At 33.9% G+C, this 21,579-nt stretch overlaps 1 protein-coding gene and 1 non-coding gene across 2 annotated transcripts in view; both read right to left on the bottom strand.

Moving 5' to 3' along the window:
• Positions 1–4,203: 4,203 nt before the first annotated feature.
• The window catches only part of FYB1 (FYN binding protein 1), a 135,451-nt gene continuing 118,075 nt past the window's right edge, over positions 4,204–21,579 (bottom strand). Inside the window, exons 16-18 of the mRNA XM_044664227.1 lie at positions 13,687–13,720; positions 7,004–7,035; positions 4,204–4,637 (exon numbers count right to left, since the gene is read on the bottom strand). Coding sequence (XP_044520162.1) covers positions 4,615–4,637; positions 7,004–7,035; positions 13,687–13,720 — 89 coding nt within the window. The 3' untranslated portion in view covers positions 4,204–4,614. The remainder of the gene's footprint in view (positions 4,638–7,003; positions 7,036–13,686; positions 13,721–21,579) is intronic.
• LOC123232624 lies at positions 21,053–21,171 on the bottom strand. The gene has a single exon (XR_006505154.1). It is a non-coding gene; the product is annotated as a U5 spliceosomal RNA (small nuclear RNA).

The raw sequence follows: 21,579 nt of genomic DNA, 5'->3' as shown, positions 1-21,579 counted from the left end.
CTTCTCTTAACTGGTATCTCCAACCATGGATACTCTGCCTGGATTCTTCCCCAATGCTTAGCACACTCACAGTCCTTCAAACAAACTCTGTTCTCTTTCTCATACTTCATTACCTCATTGCCATCCCCTTAGACTCTATTCCCCTTGCTTTCAATTCCAGACCTATCCACCCCTTCCACTTTACCTGCTTCACAGTCATCACTTTCACATTAAATCCTCTAGGATTTTGCATGCCTTCCATCTTCTGGCACTCATTGAGACTTGGTTCCCTCCTGATGACACAGTACCCCTGGCCACCATTTCTAGTACTCTCGCACTCTCCTTCACCCACTTGCAAGTCACTGGGGAGTAGGAATATTTCTTGCCTTCCCCCATCTTTCTTTCAGATCTACGTTACTCAAATTTATGATCCAGTCAAGATCCCTGTGACCTTTTTCTATCAAGCCCTCAGCACACTGTCCTTTCTTCTTCCAGTGAGTGGCTGAGTCTTTTTTCCAAGACAACGCATCAATGTTCCCTAAAGTATTGCATCTTCCCAATTCATGTACCTACTAATTTTTTTTATCACTTCCTCCACTCTACCTCATCTCTCTACACAGACATGATCATCCCCAACATTTATGTAGCCCTCTTGCCTTACAAAGTGTTAGACATAATCCTTTTTGACCCTCACAACAACTTTGTAAAATAGTATGAATTTTATCCTTAATTGACAAATGAAGAAATTGAATTTTCGAGTTTAAATGACTTGCCAGGGGTCACTTAGCCAATGAGAGCCGGTGCTAGAATTTGATCCCAAGTTTTCTGATTTCAAATACAGAGCTACATGTGAGATATTTGAATCATAACTTTTTTGTGATTGCCAAGTAATAATAATATCAACAATAATAGCTAGCATGTATATAGTAGCCCTGAAAGGTATGCAAAGTACTTTACAAATATACCTAAAAAAAAAAACAAAACAACAACAACAACCCAAACCTTACTTTCTGTCCTAGATTCTAAGAAAGAAGAGCAGCAAGGGCTGGGCAATTAGGGTTAAGTGACTTGTCCAGGGTCACATAGCTAGGAAGTGTCTGAAGGCGGATTTGAATCCAGCCCCTTCTGACTCCAGATCTGGTGCTTTATCCACTGTGTTACCTAGCTGCCTCTACAAATATCATCTTATATTTTATCCTTTGGACAACCTTGGATTATCCTTATTTGATGAATTTGAAGTAGAGATTAAGTAATATGGTTATAAAACTAGTAGTTCATTTTTGCTTTAGCATTTGTTTTGAAAATGAGAATTTGTTCCATTGCTATTGAAATATTAGGGAATAATTTGAGCAGAACTAGATTTTTGTGTTTGCTAAAAACTGTATCACTTCATAATGACTCACAAGCTTTAACCCTTTCATTGCCCAATTCCATAAGCAAAATTTCAGATATTTTTCAAGGTGAAGTACCATATTTATTATAAGTCTTTTGGTGCAGTAAAAGATGTGGACAGAGGTGGGCTGGTCTGAACACACACACTCCACCCAGACTGCCTATAGTCATAGATTTTGTTAGCTTGAGGCTGGGCGGTCACCGAGGTACAGGCTGACCAGTAGTTGAAGGTCTCAGATACTACCATTTATTGAAGTATTTATATATTTCTTTACTATTTAACATGTTTAAAACTATACTATCATTTTTATTAATAGTTACTATCTCTTTTTATTTCATTGGCAAGGTTTTTAAGTGTTGGGCCCCTAACTCCATTTTCTCCATAAGTCCTGTGCTTATTGCATGATTTTGTATAGTGTAATGATTTTTAAGAAGCATATGTTGAGTTATGGCAGAATTGAATGTAAATGTTTGAGGTTGGATTTGAATTCAGATCTTCCTGTCTCCAGTTTTAGCATTCTATCCTCTGTGTCTTCCCACGGTTGACAACCCACAACATATGGAAGTCTAAATAAATATTCTAGGGCAAAAAAAAAGGAAAGAAGGAAGAACAAGAGTGGGATCTTTTCATGAAACTATTTTGAAGTAACACTGCTATCAACTGCCTTATAGGATAATTGGGTCATTGCAGACACTTTCTATTTGTAGTTACCATGTTTTGGGGTGACACAATTTGATTTGTAGCATTAGCACTAAGCTATTATTATAATAAGACTTTATTATGTGTATATTAATAGCTACAGAAAGATTTGGGTTCTAAGAAAGAATAGTGATACTTGAATCACAAATTTGAGTTAAAAATGGACTTTATTTTGAATTACATTTGTACATATTACTCTTCCAAGATTTTGTTATAAAACAGTTGTTATTCATCTAGAAATCAGGACAATATGAATACGTTTATTTCTTCAGTTTTTAAATTGTTTTTAAAAACCCCCAAATTTTGTATGCTTCAGGGGTGGTGTGTTTGAATAAGAACCAGAATCAAGGTTTCAAGGTTTTATGCTTTGCCAGTCTAAGACAAATCATGACCTTGGAATAAGTCATTGCATGTTTTGCTTTCTCTAAAATAGATCTTATCTGATTTTGAATAAATCCTTTTTTTCTAAGGTAAACTATGTCATTAAATTCTTTTTAAAAATTCACCTAGACTAAGGCATCACAAGGAGGAATACAAAAATATAGTTGATTAAAGTGGCTTTTTTAGGGTAAAGGGTTTTTGGAGGAAAGGTACATAAATGCAAACCACACCAGACCTGCCTACTCATAACTCAAAGGCCTGGTTAGATTTGGAACAATAACCCTTTGGTATTATTTAATGTTCAAGTCATTTTTATAAAGCTACTTCTGAGAAATTTATTGGAGGTAATATTTCTTCCCATTGTAAGAAGACATTTCTTCTGTACAATTCCTGTGAATATAGACTTTTATTTATAAGAAGGAAAAACTTATTTTCTTGGCTTCAGTAGCTCATGTTATTCATGTACCATGATTTGTGGAATACTTATTTGTAGAACAAATCTCCCAAACTAGAGAATTTTCCAGAATACATTGTTGGTAGCTCTCTCATCATATATATCAATATTTCATCTACCAATATACAAAAGATTCTAATATATTCTAAAAATATTTAAAACATTCAAAATCGTTTTACTTTTTTGTTGGGTTGAGATTACCTATCTTATAGAATTATTGTTTTTTTTTTTCACAAGTTTGTGTGCATACACTTCTCCTTCTATGTGGAAGCACCCAGACTGACCCTTTGGGGAGTGATTTCCCAAACAAAACTCTACAAATTCTTATAGATCCATTCAAAACTTTTCCTATAGCCACAAGGTACAACACTTGAGAAACAAATGAAGAATTAATTCAATAGCTATTGTACAGTAATGAAAAAATCACTCAATCCCCACCCAACTCCCCCAAATTGGAGTGGTACAAATTTGCTACAAAATTGTAAAAGAACAAACATGTTCTGACCATCTATTTATAATCTTAAGAAAGAAATTCAGCAGTTTTGGAGGATATTAGAAATGATATAATTTGACATTGTAATTTGGCAAGTGAGAAAATGAAGTATCAGGGAGGTTAAAGGTTTTTCCCTCTCTATAGAAAGTTTACATAGGCAGTAGGACTGTGAGTAGATCTGAGGAATCCTGACCTTTTCCACGTGGTTAAATGTTAGATCCTTATTTTGGAAGCTATGAAAAAAGATATTTTTCATATCCATTTAACAATTTTTTTCCTTAAAATATTGGAGCTAAATAAAAAATAACTTTTAGTTTTGTTTCTGGCTTGCCTTTGAACTAAATGCGTGCCTCAGTAGGGGACATCTTTCTAACAGTGTGTTCATCTGTACTCCCCCTGCTGGCAAAGAAAAACTTAGAGGGAAAAGTTAAATGATTTTAAAGCCTTAACAGATTTGGAACAAAAACAGGACTGTTCATAGTCCATTATGCATAATGTTATGGTCATAGAGTCAAAGTTTAGGCCCATGTTACTTCTCAGATAACATCAGTTTAAATAATGAACAGAATCAAGTTATTTGAATATCAAAAACCAGATAAGAGATGGGTTTTTAAGACTTAATAACATTTAGCTTAGAGGACTGTACAAAAATACACAAATTACAACAAACTCTCTAGCAAATAATTAATATGCTTTCCAAATGAACACATATAGACAAAACATTTTGCAAATTTAAAACACAGAGAATCCTATGAATATAATTTCCTTTTAGCAAATATTAGAAGAGTTTTTCAAGTGGGCAATTGCCTTCTCAGATGCCAATTTATGTTTATTTTCTTTATTTAAATCATAAGTGAATATGATGGGTTTCTTTCCCCTGTGTTTTTCACTTGATACTCCTTTTTTATGTACTGTCATAGATGTTTATCAATAAATCGTGTGTATCCTTGGAAATGTTGAATAGGTAGCTAAAGGTGATGTGCATAGCTTCCTTGATGAACCCCACTGGGATGTTTGTTCAGAAAAAACTTAACTCAAAAGGGCCCCAATTTCCAGTTCTTTATGGTGAGAATTATGCTTTAGTAACAAAAAGGAAGTGATAGTAAAGTATATTTTGTTCATTCATCTGCTGTTACATCTTAATTATATGTTAATTAAAACTGTAAATGCTTCAAAAAAGAATTCAATGAAGTCAGCTTCTAAAGTGGAAAGCTACTAGTCATTGTCGTAGATACAACCTAAAAAAAAGAATACAAAATGTAATTAGAAGACGAAAAGTACACATATATACTCTTAAGTTTTCTTGAGTTGGAGAACATCTATTTGTGATTGTATTGTACCATGGACACTGAATGTGGACTACAAGAGGGGGATGAATGTATGAAAAATAACTATATTCTATATAACTATAGAATGAAGTATTAAACTCACTGTCCAAAGTACATTTTGAATGTATAAAAAAATTAATTTGGTCTCTAAGACCTCTTAATCTGTACTGCATTTAACTTACATGAATCTTTTTTTCTGTGTGCTATACATGGCATTTAATATTTATATTGACACTTATCATGTTAAATTCAACATGCATATATAAACTAACAAAAAACTCACTAAATGGATAGTATAATCTCTTAGACATAATTTAAACTTTAAACAATTAGCTAGATCGCTATATACAGGAGCCCAGTAAATGTAAGTTGAGAGTTTGGAAGAAATATCACTTAAAAAATAAAGAGTAGGAGGCAGCTGGGTAGTTCAGTGGATTGAGAGCCAGGCCTAGAGATGGGAGGTCCTAGGTTCAAATCTGACCTCAGGCACTTCCCAGCTGTGTGACCCTGGGCAAGTCACTTGACCCCCATTACCTAGCCCTTACCACTCTTCTGCCTTGGAGCCAAAACATAGTATTGACTCCAAGACAGAAGGTAAGGGTTTTAAAAAAATTAATAAATAAAAATAAAGAGTAGTATTAATATTAGTCAGATAAATTATAACTAATTGAGGAATGTGAAAAAAGATGAATAAAGTTATGCATGAAAATTAGAAATATTAGTGGAAGTGGTTATTTTAAATTGTTCAGTGAGCTAAAGAATAGAAGGAAGGAAATGAGCAAAAGTATGTTTAGGTTTTAGAGAAATAAAATTTCTTACTAGAATTAATGAAGTTTAGAAATTTTATTAGGCAAAATGTCCATCTTTTAGAACAAAACTAAGCAAAATACTATATGATTTATTATAGGAAACAGTGGTGTATGACCTAAGAAACACAAATGGCAACACTTTTATTTTTATTCCATCACTTGTCTTCTACATCTAATTCTGTTTCTATACCATGGAGATCTTTTATACTGTTTCTTTTTTAAAAAATATCCCCTTGTTAAAACAACAAGAACAATTTTTTCTTACACTAAAAAAATCAGTCCTAGATCCTTCTTTTTCTGACCACTTAATAATTTTAGGTCTACACACATTATAGAAAGAAATTTGTAGAACTAATTGTTGAGCCAGTCAGCAATAATCTCAAGAATATAAGGTAAAGAAGACTGGAAAGGTGTGTGGGTGTGGTGGAGGGAAGGTGAGTTAGGTTAAGAGTTATGAAGAGTTTTGAATTCTAAATTTGGTTTGGAACTGGGTAAGAATCAAAGCTTCAGTTAAATTATTTAAGAAAGTAGTTGAGACTAAAACTATGATCCCATATAAATTAAGCTTGTGTCTGTGTGTATGTTTCTGAGATTCCCCCTCTCTGTTTCTAAGGAATCACATCACAGGCTGAATGAATAGGGAACTTTAAATGGAAATAAGGGCAGACTTAAGCTAAATTCATAGCTGGAAAAGCTAATTTCAAGTTAAAGTTAGAAAAAGTTGTTCTAAAGGAGAGTAGATTATTGGTCAAATAAGGGTTAAGAGGGAGCCAAATAAGAAATAAGGACAATGAATAAAAATAGTAGAGAAGGAATAGATTACTTTTGTAATATGTAATAGTTTTTTAAAAAAAACAAACATCTAGTTTTGGAGCCAGAGAACTTGGTTTCCAATCCTGGCTCTGCTACTAATAACCCATGTGAATTTCAAAGTCACTTGACCTTCTTGGGATTCAGTTTATTTATCTTTAAAATATGGGGATGGATGAGATGATTTCTAAAACTCTTTTCTAATTAAATCCATGATCTTAACATGTGTAGGAAAATTCTTATGATGGCAAGCAACAAATGCAGAATTTCCAGGGATGGTTGGTCACTATTGTTAGATGCCCTCTCAAAGGGTAGATGGCTCTTCTACAAGCCACAAAATAAATACTCCATGTGCTCTCAGTTTGTTTGACAGCTAGAAAGCATTAAGGCACAAGTAAGTAACTAATATTGAGGCAAAATGTGGTTACAACATAGACACTTTGGGCATACAAACTTCATTATGTGTTAGGAACACTTTTTTCTTTTAATATCATACACTATAGCCAGAAAATTATGGATTATCAATAAGTATTGATAAAAGCTGATGATTTAGACTGATAATTGTTCTTTCATTCTATGCATAAGCACTACTCAATAGGCTTTAGCATAAACAAATGTGCTAATATATTGTATATTTTTTAAAAAAATGAAACTTACCATCAGCAATATCATCATAGATCTCTCCTTCACTGTAAATGTAGAAAAAAACATTTTAAAGGAAATTATTTTTTAGACAAAAAGCATTATATATTATAATCAATAAACATTTATTTAGCACATTCTTTCTAACACTGCACTAGGCACTATGATCCCAAAGCTCTTTATGCTCAAAAATGCCATATATATGACATCTCTTGGACTTTTAGTGTGATTAAAATGCACTTATATTTGTTACAAAAACTGCAATTATTATTTTCCACTTTTTAAAATGGAAATTAACAAAATTAAGAGCCAGAGTATGAGTATTATGATATAATACATGGCTGAACATTTATGTCATTCTAAAAAGTGACTGTTTATTTTATTCATTAAGGTCATAGTAACACATAAGGATCATTGATAAAAATGTAGAGAACTTGAACTCTCCCTTGGCATAGGGATTACACAACCAGGTGAATCTAGTTTGGGCTTTTTTGGTTTGATACATCCATTAAATGCTTTTATATCTTTTTACAAATCTATGTATAAGATTTCTATTTTCATCTTTATGATGTTTTCTTTTCATTGCTGATTTGGCATATTGTGTGTGTGTGTGTGTGTGTGTGTGTGAAGCACTATGGGGAATATATGAAAAAAAAACAGTCCCTAGTTTCAAATAACTGGCATTATATTGAGAATTGAGATCAACCTATAAATAACTTAAGATTTTGCTTCTTAAGATATTACTTTGTATTATGATATAAGATTTGTAACTAGGTTGCAAATTCAGCATTCAGACATTTAAAATATTTTCATCAGAAAATTTTCTTGCCTAGATCAAGTAAAATTGCAATATGAGATGGACCTACAAGAATATCAAAGGAACTAATGAAAAAAAAATGTGAGGGATGGTGGCCTAGCTCTACCAGATCTTAAACTGTACTATAAAGCAGTAATCATCAAAACAATCTGGTACTGGTTAAGAAATAGAAAGGTAGATCAATGGAATAGATTAGGGGTAAATGACCTCAGCAATCAATACACTAGTTTGATAACCCAAAGATCACAGCTTTTGGAAAAATAATTCACTATTTGACAAAAACTTCTGGGAAAATTGGAAAATAGTATAGCAAAAATTAGGTTTAGATCAATATTTCACACCCTATACCAAGATAAGTTCAAAATAGGTATATGATTTAAACAAAAAGTGATATAAGTAAATTAGGTGAATGTAGAATATCTGTCATATCTATAGAGAAGGAAAGAATTTAAGATCAAATAAGAGATAGAGAACATTGCAAAATGTAATATAAATAATTTGATTATATTAAATGAAAAAGTTTCTATACAAACAAAACCAATGCAACCAAAATTAGAAGGGAAGCAACAAATTGGGAAAAAATTTTTATAACAAAAACCTTTGACAAAGGTCTAATTTCTCAAATTTATAAGGAGCTAAGTCAATTGTACAAAAAAATTGAGCCATTCTCCAATTGGCAAATGGTCAAGTGACATGAATAGGCAGTTTTCAGATAAAGAAATAGAAACTATTAATAAGCCCATGAAAAAAATGTTCTAAATCTCTCATAATTAGAGAAATGTAAATCAAAACAATGTTGAGGTAACACCTCATACCTCACAGATTGGCCAATATGACAATAAAAGAAAATAATAAATGTTGAAGGGGTTGTGGCAAAATCGGGACACTAATTCATTGCTGGGGGAGTTGTTGATTTAATCCAGTCATTCTGGAAGGCAATTTGGAATTATGCACAAAGGGCTTTAAAAATGCATACCCTTTGATCCAGCAACACCACTACTTGGTTTGTACCCCAAAGAGATAATAAGGAAAAATATTTGTACAAAAATATTCATAGCTGCCACCACATTCTTTGTGGTGGCAAAAAAAAAATTGGAAGATGAATGGTTGGTTGTCCCTCGATGACTGAACAAATTGTGGTATGTAATAGTATAAAATCATGATGGAATACTACTGTGGTGTAAGGAATGATGATCTGGAGGATTTCTGTATGGCCTGGGAGAACCTCAATAAATTGAGGCAGAGTGAAATGAGCAGAACAAGGAGAACACTGTACACAGAAAGTAAAACATTGTGGAAAAATCCAATATAATGGACTTTGCTACTAGTAGCAATGCAACAAGCCAGGACACTCCTGAAGGACTTATGGGAAAGAAGGCTAACCACATTGAGAGAAAGAACTATGGGAATAGAAATGCAAAAGAAAAACACTACATCATGTATCACGTATATATGGGGATGTGATTTGGGGTTTAGGTTTTAAAAGATTGCTCTATAGCAAAATGAATAATAAGGAAATGGTTTCAAGTGATAACATTTGTACAACCCAGTGGAATTGTTTGTCAGCTCTGGGAGGGGGGAGAGAAGAAGGGAGGGAAAGAAAATGAATCATGTAAACATGGAAAAATTTTAAAAATAAAATTAATTTAAAAAAGAAATATGTTTTGAGTGATAAAACATATATAACACAGTGGAATTGCTTATAAAGTCTCGGAGCAGGGAGGGAAGAGGAGAGGGAGACAACATGCATCAAGTAACTTTGGAAAACTTATATGTAAATTTGTTATTGAAATAAAATAAAGATAAAAATTTAAAAATATATGCCTTTCTCAAGAATATAATCTCTGGTATTCTTTCTGGCTTGTAGGGATTGGTTGCCTTCACCTAATCCTTGAGTCCAGGTGATTAGCCAGTATGAGTCTTTTAGGACTTCTTAATAACACTAATTTGCTTGGTCTCATCTGATGTTAGGTTGTTGACCTGCACCTGTTCTTCAGTTCTGAAATCCAGTTTCATGTATTCATTGTGTTAAATTCTGTGATCCTGAATACTCAGCTATTGGTCCCAGTCCCAACTCCTTTCAAAGCTTAGCTCAGTTGCCACCTCCTACAGCAGTGATTCCCAAAGTGGGTGCTACCGCCCCCTGGTGGGTGCTGCAGCAATCCAGGAGAGTGGTGATGGCCACAGGTGCATTTATCTTTCCTATTAATTGCTATTAAAATTTAAAAAATTAATTTCCAGGGGGCCAAGTAACATTTTTTCTTGAAAGGGGGTGGTAGGCCAAAAAAGTTTGGGAACCACTATCCTACAGAAAGCCTGTTCTAAACTGATCTTCTCAACATTATACACAGTAACTGAAACATTGTGGGAAGATCAAATGTAATTGACTTTGCTACTAGTAGTGATGCAATGGTCCTGGACCACCCTGAGGGTCTTATGAGAAAGTATGCTATCCACATCTAGAGAAAAAACTGAGGGAGTAGAAATCCAGAAGAAAACATGATTTATCGCTTGTTTATATGGCTATATGATTTTGGTTTTAAAAGATTACTCTATTACAAAAATGAATAAAATGGAAATAGGATTTGAGTGATTATATACATATTCCAGTGAAATTGTTTGTCAACTCCAGGAGTTGGGGAGAGAATAGGGGAGGGAGATAAGAATCATGTAACATTGACAAAAAATTAATAAATAAAAATAATTTTAAAAAATAAATAATTTAAAAACAAAAAATAGATAAATAAATTTATCTTCTCAGTTGCCAGATACCCTCCCTCAAAATTACTTTGTAAGTATTTTTTTGTATTCATTGTACATATTGCTTCTCTCAATAGAATATAAGCCCTTTGTGGGCAGGCACTTCATTTTTGTCTTTGTAGTCCCAGGGTCTGGAGTCCAATCTGGCACACAGTAGGTATTTAATACATGTTCAATTGAATTGGACTTGTTATTGATTCTGCTTTGCTTATTTATTTCCCTGGAAGATGATCTGATGAAGTCAGTGGGGGAATCCAAAGATATCTTGCATTATGATTTTTCTAGACTCCTCTGCCTCCTTACCGAGCTTGTACTAGAGCCAAAAGTCAGATCTTAAGAACAGAGTCAAGTCAAAAGACCATACTGAAATGGAATATTATAGGTAAATGCCATAACTAACTCAAAGGAACAGGGAGATCAACACAAGAACTGGTTGAGGTAGACAATGCCATAAATATAGGAAGAGCTTCAAGTGCATAAATGCATTCAACAACCCTTCTAAAAATCATTGAATATTGCAAGAAATATCTATGGTAGGTTAAAAAAAATAAAGTTTAATGCCCATTGTATAGACAAGTAGTCTCTCAAAGTCAGAGCCAGGCTTGATCCTACAGAGAGATTTGAACAATCAATTGGAGGTTGGTAAGATGAGTTGCATCCCACCCTTGTTGTGATAGGTAACAATGGGGCCTGTCTCCAACATAATAACCATACTTATCTGTTTTTCCAAAATCTACTCCAGTCTACCTGTTTCCTCTGTTCTGCAAATTCCTAATGTCTCATTTTCAGAACTTGGCATCCTTCAGGGTTTCCAAGAATCAATAACAACAGCTCTGCAGATGCCATCCCCCACTCCCTGACCCCTAAAGCACTCTGGTAGTAGGCAGTCAGCCAATCAGTCAACAAACATTTACTGAGAGTTTACTACTATGTGCCAGCCACTGTGCTAAGCTCTGGAGAGAGAGAGAAAGGCAAAAACACTTTTCCAATTTTCAAGGAGCTCACATGTTAATGGCTGTGGGGCTGGGAGGGGCAGGGAGAAGTGGAGAAGAAAACATAAACATAATCTGTATATATTCAGTATAAATGAAAGGAAATTTTAGGGTAGGCACTAAGGGTGGGGAGAGCCTGGGAAAGGTTCATTACATAAGGTAAGAATTGACTTGAGTTTTGAAGGATGTGAAAGAAAAAAGAAAGCCCAGGTGGGGAGGGAGAACATTCGAAGCATGGGATCAGTTGGTAAAAGGCAGAGTCAAGAGATGGATTGTTAGATCAAAGAATATGGAAGGGTGCAAGAAGACTGGAAAGATAAGAAGTGTCTAGGTTATGAAAGGCTTTAAAAGTCAAACAGAGGGTTTTATATTTGATCCTGGAGGTAATAGGGAGCATTGGAATTTTTTTATTTTTGATTTGAGGGGGCAGTGTAACATGGTCAACCCTCTGCTTTAGGAAGATTCCTTTGGAAGCAGAATGGGGATATCCTGTAAAGGAAAAGAAACTTGAAGAAGATAGACCATCTGGAAAGCTATTTCAATTGTCTAGGCTTGAGGGAATGAAGGCCAGGTTGGTAGATAACAGGTCTATGAGTGAAGGGCTAAAAGAAGAGACAGTAAGGGAAGATAGTTGAGGGAGTGAAGTGAGAAGCCATCTTGGCAAATAGCTTCATTTTGTTTTTCTGGGACACATAAGGCAAGATTATCAGCTAAGCAGGGTAGGGGGTGGAAGTCAGTGGGATGGGGAGAAGAGGAGCAGTACATGGGAGGCTTGAAGGATGAAAGTCTGAAATTGCTGCTATAAAGAGTAGAATGGAAAATTGATAAGGTCATTCCTGGAGGGTGAGTTCTGGAGTTAAGGGCCAGTGATTGGTGAATTAGAGTCTTGTTTTTCCCTTTTAATTTTTTTAAAAACGCCTTTACCTTCTGTCTTAGAATCCATATCAATTCTAAGGCAGAAGAGTCACAAGGGATAGGCAATTGGATTGACTTGCCCAGGATCACACAGCTAGAAAGTGTTTGAGGCCATTTCCCTCTTTAATTTTTAGTGGAACAAAAAGTCACACAGAATGAGCAGGAAGGATCAATTGTGAACTGTATCCCAGATATCATTACCTGATCTCCCCTCTACCCCTTAATATATTCTTCTTCTAAACTAACTATATCTGCTGAAGATCCCACTGTCCTTCCACTCACTCAGGATCTTAAAAACTTGGCTTGAACTTTGACTCCTTACTTTCCTTTACCCCACACATTCAATCTGTTGCCAAATCTTCTCCACTCTTCCTCTCTCTGCTTTACTTGATTTATCTGCTTTCCATCCCAGCAGACACCATTTAAGTTCAGGCTTTCATCATCTTGCAATCATTTCCTAATGATGTTCTTGCTTTGTCTCTCCTCTTTCCAGTCCATCATATACAGCTGCCAAACTGATTTTCCTAAGTTTAAGTGTAGGTATGCTGGTGTTACTCCCATACTCATATTCTGGTGGCTCCCTATTGATTCTTAGGATCAAATAGATGCTTTTAAGATCTTTTGGGTGGGGAGCAATGTGTATGGGTGGGGAATCGGTGATTTTCTAGTAATTCCTTCCAACACAGATGTATAGATTTGCAAGTGCTCTGCAGCTTGTATGATGTCCCCAAAGTCTTCATGCAGTTTGAAGGTATTCCTAAATTGCATTAATACTTCTGGGACACCCAGTAAACATAGAGAGCTAGCTGCCCCAAGCCCTTGAGAAAATAAGTGACTAGCCCAAAATCCAAGATGTCTTAAAGGTCACCTGCTCCAGCTCTTCTCAGTTTACAGGAGAGGAATTGCTACTAATTCAGCTAACTTAGATGAATAAGGTACAAAACCATAAAGGATTAACAAGAGAAAGTGGTGACTATGACCTGTGGGTTTGCAGTATTAAACTATGTGAGTAACAGAAAGTATTGCTACTGTAATAATTGTATCTTTTGAAAACTTAATTATAGTTACAATGATTATCATTAATATGTAGACCATAATACTTTTTCCATTCATATAGCATGTTATTCCACTTAACACAAGAAAAATTGGCAAAAGTCACAAAATTATTTCTTTCTTATAACAAGGTATAGCCTTGAAAGATTATTTTTACTTACTTGTCCACCAGACAGCTCCGAAGGACATAGCCATCTATGGAATAAAAAGAAGAAAAGTCTTTAACATATCAGTTAGAAAAAATATCAATTTTAATTTTAAGAAATGGAAGTTGGTGTTTGCAATATCTAAGACTAAAAGGTATTAACATGATTCTTTGTAACATTCTCTTCTTTCCAATATTTTCTTTTCTCCTATATTCTTCTGACTTTCCTTTCCCCAAACTAGAGTAAATCTTTTCAAAAATGAGGATTAAAAGACAACAGAATTGCTGGTGCCTCCTTGATAATCACTGGCAAAATCTAATAAAGTGAAATTTGATAGGGATAAATGTTAAGTCTTAAATATAGGTTCCAAAAAATCAGCTTCACAAGTATAAAGTGGGGAAAATGTATAGCTAGACAGTGGTTACTCTGAAAAAGATCTGGAAGTTTGCTCAATATGAATCCACTAAGTGATAGGGCAGTCGAAAAGTTAATATACATTGCTTTAAGACAGACAAAGAAGTGAGTCTCATGATATTTTGAACTGGTTAGACCATATCTAGAGGATTATTTAGACAAGGGCAATGAAAATAATAAAGAATCATTATGTGACATGAGACTTAGTCGAAGGATTGTAGATGTTTAGTCTGGAAAGGAGAGGATATGATAAATAAAATAGTTCTATTTAAGTATTTCAAAGACTATCTTTTAAAAAAAGGATTAAACTTATTCTACTTGGTTCTAGAGCAGGGGTCGGCAACCTTTTTGGCTGTGAGAGCCATAAATGCCACATTTTTTAAAATGTAATTTTGTGAGAGCCATACAGTGCTCACAGTGCGCACTCCTGTAACAGTGCCTGAAAAAAAATTGACTTTATGGCTACTGTAGAAAGAGCCATATCTGGCCCTCAAAAGAGCCAGATATGGCTCAAGAGCCATACGTTGCCGACCCCTGTTCTAGAGGGAAGATCTAGGCACAACAGGCAGAAATTGCAGAAAACAAATTTAAAGTCTTTCTAACAATCTTAGGTGTCTAAAAATATAGTGGGCTTTCGTAGAAAGTAATACTTTCCCATTCAAGTCTTCAAGGCTATATGATCAGTTGTTGGGTATATAATGGAGAAGATTCTTGCCTAAGCATGAGTTGGTTTGAGGTCCTTTCCAACTCAGACATTATGTAATTTAGATTTTTTTCCCTCCTCCTCTTCTTCCTCCTATAATACTCTAATACAGCATATAATGTAGGAATTCTAATATACTGAAAACTTTATTTCACCAGCTTAAATTTGATTTTATACCTATTGAGTGGCTGCTGATGGCTGTCATTTGCCTAACCGCGTACTTGGTTTTTCTAAGAAAATGGTGAGAGCATGACTATTGCCTTTGTGAACTTTTACTAATTTTTTGTTATATTTTATGATTTACTGACCTTTTAGGATTTATTTCATTTTGTTTTTATTATCTCTACTTGAGACAATTATTATTTATGTAGCCTGAAATAAGATTTCTAGAAAGAATAAAAGGCATTTATGTTGGGCCTTTAAAGTCATGAACATTATTGAAAGACTGAGTGAGACATGTTTGAAATGATCTGTATATGTAACATCTGTATAACAAGAAGTAACAGACCTGAACTTTTGAGGCTGGTTGTGGTGAATAAGATTGAGTTTTTCAGCCCTGTTTAGTTTTGTAAAATACATTAGATTTATTCTTCTTTGCAGAGAGGTAGTATTATGTGGTGAATATAAAGTTGGACCTAAACTCAGGAAAGATGATTTAAATCTAGTGTAATGATGATGTAGAAGTCATTCAACCTCCTTGAACTTCAACTTCCTCACCTATAAAATAGGCATAATGATATATTTGTGAGGCTTAATGGAGATAATACATGTAAAGTGCTTTACACAATTTAAAGTGCTATGTAAATGTAAATTATTATTAATATCCAAATTAAAGTTTTGTTCTAGATAACAGAAGCTGAAAATAAGAACACACATGCAAAAATTGGCTATATATTATATATAACATATATGATAAATGTTATACATAATATATATATAACATAGTAAATGCTATATATTATTAGAGCAAAGTCTTATAATTGCTGATTTTATATAAAAACGAATAAAATATAATACCTCATGTTTAGGTAGTGATTTAGGTTTGCAAATTGCTTTACTTAAATTATTTCATTTGAGTCTCCAACAACTCGGGTAGGTAGGTACTATTATGAAAAGGAATCATTTTAAAAGTGGAAAATATGATCTAGCAAATTACAGATAAAAGATAAGGAAAAGTGAAAACCTGTGACATCAAGAATTCCGCAACAGTAAAATATTCTTCCACAATATTTTCTAAGAAGAAATTTACTGTCTTTCAAAGGAAATAAAACCTAGACATTCTCTTTAATAGGAGCTCAATTGCCTTCTTTTTGTATTTTGCCACTTCTTAATGAGTGAGTTGATGTATGGATTAAATGTCAAAATTATTATTATTTATTTTTTTATTAATAGAATTTATTTACAAGTGTCTCAGCCCCTCTATTCCTTCACTGCATCATAGAAGGCATCATTCAGGAGATAGATGTGTATATATAGGTTATGTCTTTCATGTTTCCATTTTCAGTTCATTCAATGGAGGTGACATTCACAAATTATTCTTCAAGTATTAAATCTGTAGCTGTATATAATGTTCTCTTGGTTTTACTCATAATAATGTTCTTTCAAAGTTTTATTAAAATTAGGCTTTCATTGTTTCTTATGGCATAGCATAATTCCATTACAATCACATACCACAATTTGTTCAGCTATCCCTCAATTTCCAGTTCTTTGTCACTACAAAAGGAGTTACTAGAAATACTTTGGAACATACAACTTCTTTTTCTTTTTCCTTGATCTCCTTGGGAAATAAGATCTAGCAGCAATGGTATTGCCGGGCCTAAGGTTATACATAGTTTCATAACTCTCTGTGTACAATTCCAAATTGCTCTCCAAAATGATTGAATCAATTCACAGCTCCACCAACAGTATATTAGTGTCCACATTTTCCCACATCCCCTCCAACATCTGTTATTTTGCCCTTTTGTCTTTTTAGTCAATCTGGTGGATGTGAAATGATATCTCAGATCAGATAAAAACAATATCTCTATTTTTTAATTTGTACTTCTCTAATCAGTAGTGATTTAGAGCATTTTTTCATATGCTTACATATGACTTTGATTTCTTCACCTGGAAAGTGTCTTCATATTTTTTGCCCATTTATTAATTGGGGGATGTCTTATTCTCATAAATTTGACAAAGTTTATATAGTTTAGATTTGAGACATTTATCCTAGAAGCTGTCTATACAATTCCCCCCCCCCAATTTTATGTTTTCCTTCTAATCTTGACAACATTTATTTTATTTGTACAAAAACTTTTCAACTTAATATACTCAAAATTATCTATTTACATCTCACAGTGCTCTCCATCTCTTGTTGACTCATAAGTTCTTCTCTGGGGACTCAAAATATTGAAGAATAAAGAATATATGACAATATTTCAGTCATAAGGTTGAAAAATTCCAAATTCAGATAATTTTATGTCTTCCTTTTAATTTAAATTAAGGATATATTAGGGTGCATATAGGTAGCACAGTAGATAGAGTGCCAGATCTGGAGTCTAGAGGATCTGGGTTCACATCTGGCCTCAGATATGTCCTAACTGTGTGGCTATGTTAAGTGACTGTGCCACTTAAGACAGATGGCCTTGACCTTGCTGCTCTCCTGTGTTAGAATGATACTAATTCAAAAGGTAAGGGCTATTAAAAAAAAAAAAAAGGATATGATAGCCTATATATTATATTCTCTCTCTCTCTCAGAACATCTAAAAATTGATGACTCTAGTCATGGAGTTGCTTTGAGACTAAAGTGCTCACTTTCATATTATGAAACTTTTCTCTTTAATTAAGACAAATATCACAAGTTACAATAATTCTTTAAAAAATTTTTTTTATTAAAACTCTTACCTTCCGTCTTGGAGTCAAATTGACTCCAAGGCAGAAGAGTGGTAAGGGTAGGCAATGGGGGTCAAGTGACTTGCCCAGAGTCACACAGCTGGGAAGTGTCTGAGACCAGATTTGAATCTAGGATCTCCTGTCTCTGGGGCTTGGCTCTCAATCCACTGAGCTACCCAGCTGCTCCCACAAGTTACAATAATTCTTAAAGGAGATGAAGTCATCACTGACACATTTGATGCCATTTACTTGTCTTTTATCAGATGATCTTTGCAGTTAGTCAGCTTTTAGAACAGATTATTGGTCTTTGTGTCAGAGCCACAAAGTATAAATCCTATCAACTTTCGCAAAGTGAATCCATGTCGGGAACCAAAACTAAAGTTGGATATTTGCTTACATTTTTTTTTTTCATCTATGAACTGGATATTTCTACCTTCATTTTGTTTTTTCTTTATAGAAATGGAATGGAAAAGGAAGCATGTAGGAAATAAATTTAAAATTATGGTGGCAAAGGTTCCCATGGTACTTTTATTAAAACAACTCTAAGCTATATATTTAATTATTTTATAATAACAAAACTTTTTCTCTCAAGTCTTCCACTGCCAAGTCAATGGTATTTTGTGTTAGCATGCATTCCTAATAGCTCCCAATTGAAATGAGAAAAGTAATTGATTAGTGTCATGCATTTGAAATCTGGTACTCTGTTGCCTGAGACACAGCTTTCATTTTATCCTCCTTGTGGATCAAAATGTATTTCAATTTTTACTGGATCCTTATTGAAACAGAATTAGTCTCCATAATAAAGATACAAAGAATTTCACTGACACTCAAGTCTATCTTTTATCCTATGTTGCTATATGTATACACATATTTGTATTGTACATTATATGTTATATAATATAATATGCATATTTGTGTTATATATATTTATTTTGTTTTCATGACAATGGTATTTTTTAAACATATATGTTGCTGGAGCAACCATTATGGAATCTTTTAAAATCATTTAACAGAATATTTTGTGGTACTGGATTATATAACATTAGTACTTAAGCATGGACATAGCCTTTTTCTATTAGGAAAACTATATTCATTCATAAGCTGCTCAGCTATTTCTCCTCAATATCATGAATTATGTAAAAATAATTCTGTTTGTTTCTCCAACAGACAGTATTACCTCCTCTATTCTGACTGCTCAGGATTCCCTGGAAAATGTTTCTTGTCTATATATCACTTAGCTCATCGTTGGTGTTAATGAACATTAACTCTTATTAGTAGTATTTAAAGGAGATGCTTTGAGGGGTAGGTATTGGATGACACCTTATTGCTCATTTCAATTTCCTGAAATAATGTACCAATTCTGTATCTTATCAGCTGAAAAATTATTATTCATTGCTAATGCACAGGATGTTTCCAGCATTATGATTTCTGATACCATGATGCATCTGTTTTTGAATTCTTTTAAAAACCTAAATCAATTAAAGGTGATTTGTGACTTGTCAAAAAGTCAGTGAATTATTCCACTATAAATTTTATGTATAATCTATAGTTTATAGTTCCTAGTAATAAATCTTATTTCTAGTTGAGAAATCTTGTCTTTGCTCACATGTGAATATCCCCAATGGTGGATTTTGGTGTAACAGAACAACTTCTGTATTAAGCCTTGTAAATTATGTGGAAGCTCATAGAAAAGTGACTCCCACAGATAAAAGATCTAATTTTTGTCTGGAAATCTCTCCTCGGTAGGACAGAACGCACTGATATGAAACAAATGTTTTGTTGACATTTGCTAGGGCAGAACTAGCTCTGAAACTAACTCCCACACCCATATGTAACTGTTAATTCTATCTCAAAATGTTTGTTTAGCTTTTGTGTAGCGAGCTTTTACAGTTAGTGAGTGACTTATGTATCAGAATGGTGTTTATAAGGATGAAGCTACCAAAAAAAAAAAAAAGATAAAATTCAGTGAATTGGTAAATGGTTCCTTTAAAAAATTTCCAGTGTCCCCAAAGTAAAAAACAATAAATCAATCGCAATTCCCCCCCCCTTTCATGTATATCTCCCAATCTTGAACAAGTTGCTTAAACTCCTCTCTAGGACTATTAAATCTTTTCAGCTGTACCTGACTCTTCATGACCCCCTTTGGGGTTTTCTTGGCAAAGGCACGGGAGTGATTTGCCAATTCTTCCTCTAGTTCATTTGTCAGATGAGGAAACAGAGGCAAACAGTGTAAAGTGACTTGCTAATAAGTGTCTGAGGCAATATTTGAACTCAAGTCTTCCTGACTCCAGCCCTGGCACTTTTCCCCTGAGGCACCTACTTGCCCCCTTTTTTAGGTCTAAATTTCTTCATTTGTAAAATGAGGATTAGATAATCTCCAGGGTTTCTTTCAGATTGAAAGTTAATATCATTAAAGAATGTATATGCACATATACAATATAAATGCATGTGTGTATCCACACACATATAAATAACTGCATGTGAATATATACATATGAATATTTATATGCCTATATACAGGTTTCAACTATTAAAGTTTAAAATAGCACTAAGATTTTTGGCATCAACCTGTATGAGTATGTGTTTCTGTAGAAATATATATAAACAAACATATATATACGTATGTAAAAAAAGTACAACTTAGATATATCCAGGCAAAAGCTATTAAAATATACCATGTTAGGGGCAGCTAGGTAACAAAGTGGATAGAGTGGCAGGCCTGGAATGAGAAGAACCTGAGTTCAAATCTGACCTCAAACAACTATCAATAATATGGAATTAGGACTTGATCCTATAATGTAAAACCCAGTAGAATTGTGCGTTGGCTAAGGGAAGTTAGGGGGTTTGGGCGAGAGGGAAAGAACATGAAACATGTAACTATGGGAAAATATTCAAAATTAAAATAAAAAAATAATAAAATAAAATAAAAAACTTAACCCCGGTTTCCTAGCCCTTGTCCTTCTGTCTTACAGTTGTTACTAAAAGTAAGGGTTAAAAAAATTCATACATACACACATATATTTAAAATGTTCATTCGCCCAATCAGCTATATAAATAGAAACATCCAACTATATTTGGACAAAGCTATAAAATATCCTGGAAATGTATTCAACATTTCTCCTTGCATCAGACTGGGCAGGGGACCTTTTGGTGTTGCCTCATTCTAATGTTTAGAAATGATTTCTTCCCAATGATTATAGGAGGTAGAAGAATTTATTGCCCATTCAACATTGATTTACAACATCACCAATATGTAAAAGCATCTTCTCTCAGGAAACAACATTCTTCAATAGATATTAGAAGAATTCTGCAGCAGCAGCAGATCTAATCAGACATTAGAGAGCTGTTTTGGTTTTATCTTTATATTCCTGGCACCTACTAAGTACTTAATATGTACTTTAAAAAAATTATTCTCTCAAAAAAATGAGTTAAAATCTCTTAACTATTCCTCTCTATGGAAATATTTAGTAAAAGATGAAAGATTTATATGATCTCAAGAGAAACCAGACTATTTAATAAGTGTTTTAGGCTAATTAAACAATGTCAAGGAAAATCTCTCCTCTAAGAGATGAGTAGTAATCTGAACTCCTTGGCCAAGGCTAGAAACCTCTAAACTCCTGAGACAAGACTAGAAACCTTTGGATTTGAGGGGAAATTCATTTTAGAGAGACTGTAATACCAGAAGTACAAGCTAACAAGAGGCCAAATTTTATTGTTAATCCCAAAAGCAGAATAGAGTGAGATGAACGTTCTCTTGTGTTAAGGGGAAGGCATAACTTGATCTTTTCCAAAAATGTTTTTTTTTTTTTAAAATAAACCCTTACCTTCCGTCTTAGAGTCAATACTGTGCATTGGCTCCAAGGCAGAAGAGTGGTAGGAGTAGGCAATGGGGGTTAAGTGACTTCCCCAGGGTAACACAG

Source organism: Gracilinanus agilis, chromosome 1 (assembly GCF_016433145.1).
Source record: "Gracilinanus agilis isolate LMUSP501 chromosome 1, AgileGrace, whole genome shotgun sequence".
In the NCBI taxonomy this organism is placed as follows: domain Eukaryota; kingdom Metazoa; phylum Chordata; class Mammalia; order Didelphimorphia; family Didelphidae; genus Gracilinanus; species Gracilinanus agilis.
This window is presented reverse-complemented; position numbering and strand designations above follow the sequence as displayed.